Source organism: Nematolebias whitei, chromosome 6 (assembly GCF_014905685.2).
Source record: "Nematolebias whitei isolate Nwh7 chromosome 6, NemWhi1, whole genome shotgun sequence".
Taxonomy (NCBI): Eukaryota; Metazoa; Chordata; class Actinopteri; order Cyprinodontiformes; family Rivulidae; genus Nematolebias; species Nematolebias whitei.
Window position 1 is genome coordinate 4,822,360 of NC_056503.1, and position 3,566 is coordinate 4,825,925.

General features: G+C 37.2%; 1 protein-coding gene across 1 annotated transcript in view; it reads left to right on the top strand.

Annotated features, from left to right (window-relative positions):
- Positions 1–3,566, top strand: part of zgc:153039 (uncharacterized protein LOC767698 homolog) — a 127,077-nt gene that overhangs the window by 121,675 nt on the left and 1,836 nt on the right. Inside the window, exon 10 of the mRNA XM_037678440.1 lies at positions 1,080–1,254. Within this exon, the coding sequence (XP_037534368.1) occupies positions 1,080–1,254 (175 nt within the window). The remainder of the gene's footprint in view (positions 1–1,079; positions 1,255–3,566) is intronic.

The window sequence follows — 3,566 nt, forward strand, 5'->3', positions numbered from 1 at the left end:
TGACTTGAAAGTAGTCTTCATGCACCCTCTGTTGTATATATTGTACAATTACAGCTGGTTCCAACATTTTAGGGGTGAAAATTAAAAGTGTCTACCGTCCACCTGGATCTAAGGATTTCATAAATGAGTTTTCTGATTTATTGGCTGAAATCACACCAAAATATGATCATGTTTTCATTATTGGGGACTTTAATTTGCATGTGTGCTTTCAGGTGAAGCCCTTGGTTAAGGACTTTTTAGATTTATTGGACTCATTTAATTTAACTCAGCATGTAAACGGTCCCACCCAAGAGCGAGGACATACACTGGACCTTGTTTTAACTTGTGATGTGACTGTTAGTAATCTTGAAATTGGTGATAATGTTTTTTCAGACCACATGCCAGTCCAGTTTGAGTTCACCCTCCCCCATCTAATTCCTAAGCTGTGCGTTCTTGCACGTAGTAGCCGGGCCATTAACCACTTCATTGCCACACGTTTCACAGATGTTTATAACTCTGAAATGATAATTCAGCCACTGGTGTTTCTCACCACCACTGAGGAGCTGACATCCCAGTTCAACTCTGTCTGCTTAAAGACTCGATCATGTTGCACCCGTTAAAACTAGAAAATCAAAACTCAGAGCAGAACCTTGGCTTGGTACAGCACTTTGATTGGCCTTGTCGCTGTTTTAAGTGCTCTATAAATAAAATGGTATGGTATAATGGGACAATTATCACCAATACCAATAGGTCCCCAAACATTTATATCGACCTAAAATATTGGCCCTATCGATATACTGGTCAAGCTCTATAATGTAGCCATACAGTATGTGTTTTGGTCAGTTGGCGGCCGTCCTTAATTGAGTTGATTCCAAAAATTAATCAGCTGTATACAAACGTTCAATGCACACATAGAAACACAAAAACAGACAAGGACAAAAATAGTGTCCACCTTTGACTTTAGGTGGTGGGCAATAAAGATCACAACGGTACACACAAGGCTTACTCTGATTTGAACCACCACTTTATTTATCTGTAACAATAGACATCAAACAGTTTTCACAGTTAACACTTTTCACACATCTCTGTTTTGTCTGTAGGTCCGTAAGTACCTTCTGATGCTCGACGTCAGGAAGGACCACATCAAGTTCTGGAGGCCCCAGATTCTTCTGATGGTTTCCAACCCTCGCAGCACCGTGGGCCTCATCACCTTCATCAATGACATAAAAAAGAGTGGGCTTTACGTGCTGGGACATGTCCAACTCGGAGATCTCAGTAAGAACATTGAAATTCAGCTCATTCATGTCTTAATTTAGCACACATTGAGCACAAAGTTAATAACTGTGAGCAGAATCAAACCAGTGCAAGACTTGTAGGGAGTATACGAATAACAAATGTAGTTTCAAATTCCAGCGTTGAATGAGCCATCTTGGAATGCTAGCTATTTTTCTATAAGGGAGCTGGTGTAATTGCACACCCACTGTTCTGGAGGTGTCTCCTTTTCTGTGATGGTAATCACTTGAATACGTTCAAGTAGTAGGGTTATTGATTGACCTTTTCGTTGTCATTAAACAGTGTTGTGAAGGGTCTTTTGTAAATTTAAGGGGATGAGGGTGGAGACAGTGACCAACCCCAACTGTCTTGTACATTAGAAAAACAAATCATTAGCTTCTAGAGTTCCTTTCCTGTTTGACAAACCCTTGGTTTAGATATAAAGAAGCCTTTATTTTACACAATGACAGGGAAGTGGAGTTTAATGTTGGGTATCCTCACCTGCACCCTGATGTATTTTGTATTCATTCCTTTATTCTAGCAGACATGTGAAGCAGCTCATGTAAACTTAAATAGAATACTTATATATTCTTAATAATTGTTTCATTAACAGCTCCTACCACAGCTGAGGCCTGCATGGAGACTCTGGGTGTCTACAGCTGAAGCTTTTAGGAATGATAGATGGCTTGTCTGCCTGTTTTACCTCCCTGTATCTTTGCTCTATCTTACATTTTGTCCAAGCTGCCTTTTTGTGTGAATTGCTTTTTCTATCTCACTTTCATGTTTTCTCTCACGTCTCCTACTTTCTCTCATTTTTTATTACACCCATACTAACAAATTATTTTCAGGAATGTCAGAGCTGGAACAATCCTAGTTTTCTTTTGAAATAACCCTTATATGTACAAAATGGGCTAAATGTTTATTTTTTCCTTAAGGTCACACTTTTTAGGTCATAGATGTCTTTAATCAGATTAGAACTCTTCCAGATTTTTCTATCAGGTTTAGAGTGCATGTAACATTGTGTTATGTCAAAAGGCCCACTGAAATCAAATTAGTACTTTTAAAGTGTTTTATTTTTGAAAGACATAAAGCCTAAATAAACAATTGAAAAATTGGGGGTGCAACAGGATGCAGGAGGAAGCTGTCACAGACAGCTTTTACTTATAACAGTAATTTAATGACTTTATATTTGTTTAATTTGTTAGAAATTTTGTGTTTAACAGCTGATAGTTGATTGTGAACATTCCGCCATAATGGTTCATGGTAAAAATTAACTGTCTATGAGGAAAAATTCTGTGCCACAGCAAAGCTTTGTTTTTCTGATCCTCGTGAAAAAATGATGGTCTGTTTTGTTATATTTGGCTGATCTGTATTAAATATCTCAAATCAGGCAAGTAATAAGTGCATCTTAACTACTGGCTGAAGTTATGTTTTTTGTTGTTATTAATGTATATATATATATCAGGGGTGTAACGGTATGCTAAAATCATATTTCGGTTCGGTTCAGTTTCAAGGAGGGCTCGGTTCGGTTAATTTTCGGTACAAAAAAAGACAAAATAAAGACAATTTTTTTATTTTGAAATATGCCAAGTAAACAATATGTTTGTATAAAAATAAATAAAAGCGACCCATTTGGATGATATTTTAAATTAAAGGCACTCTTTACAATAAATAAACTATACTAACAATAATAAAAATCTTAATAAATACAGTAACAGTCAGAACCAGAACAATAAGCAGCAACAGACTGTTTACAGTCTAACTAGTCAAGTTTTAAGTTTTTGTCCAAAAAGCCCAACTTGTCCACATTTTCTATCAAAAGCTCAGATCTAGTTGCAGTGACATCGTCTCCAGCGGTAGAGAAAACCTCTCACTAACAGGTGGCAGGAATAAAGAGGTAGAGCTCTGCTAATGTTGCAGTGTGGCTGTATTTGGCCTCATTACTCACAACTTCTTCTTGGACCTGCTCCCACAGGTGGGACAGGTCCCTGGAAAAGTTCAGAGTTCAGTCCTCACAGACTTCTTAGCTGGAGGTGATCTCTGGTGGATTTCCCTGAAGAGGAAGAAGACTCAGCTGTATCTCTGTCCCAGACTGGAAATAAAACACAAAGAGGTAAAAAAAAGAAGAATTTATAAGATTATAATTAAAAAAATTTAATTAGATAATAATAATAAAATAACAATACGTCTTCTTGAACAGCCATCATTTCTGTTATGAGAAGGTTGAATCTCTCGTTCATCATCATCATCATCAGAGCTTTAATCTGCTCCAGGGCTTGTTGACAATATCAGTTTTAGCTTTTTCATAAAGTGCT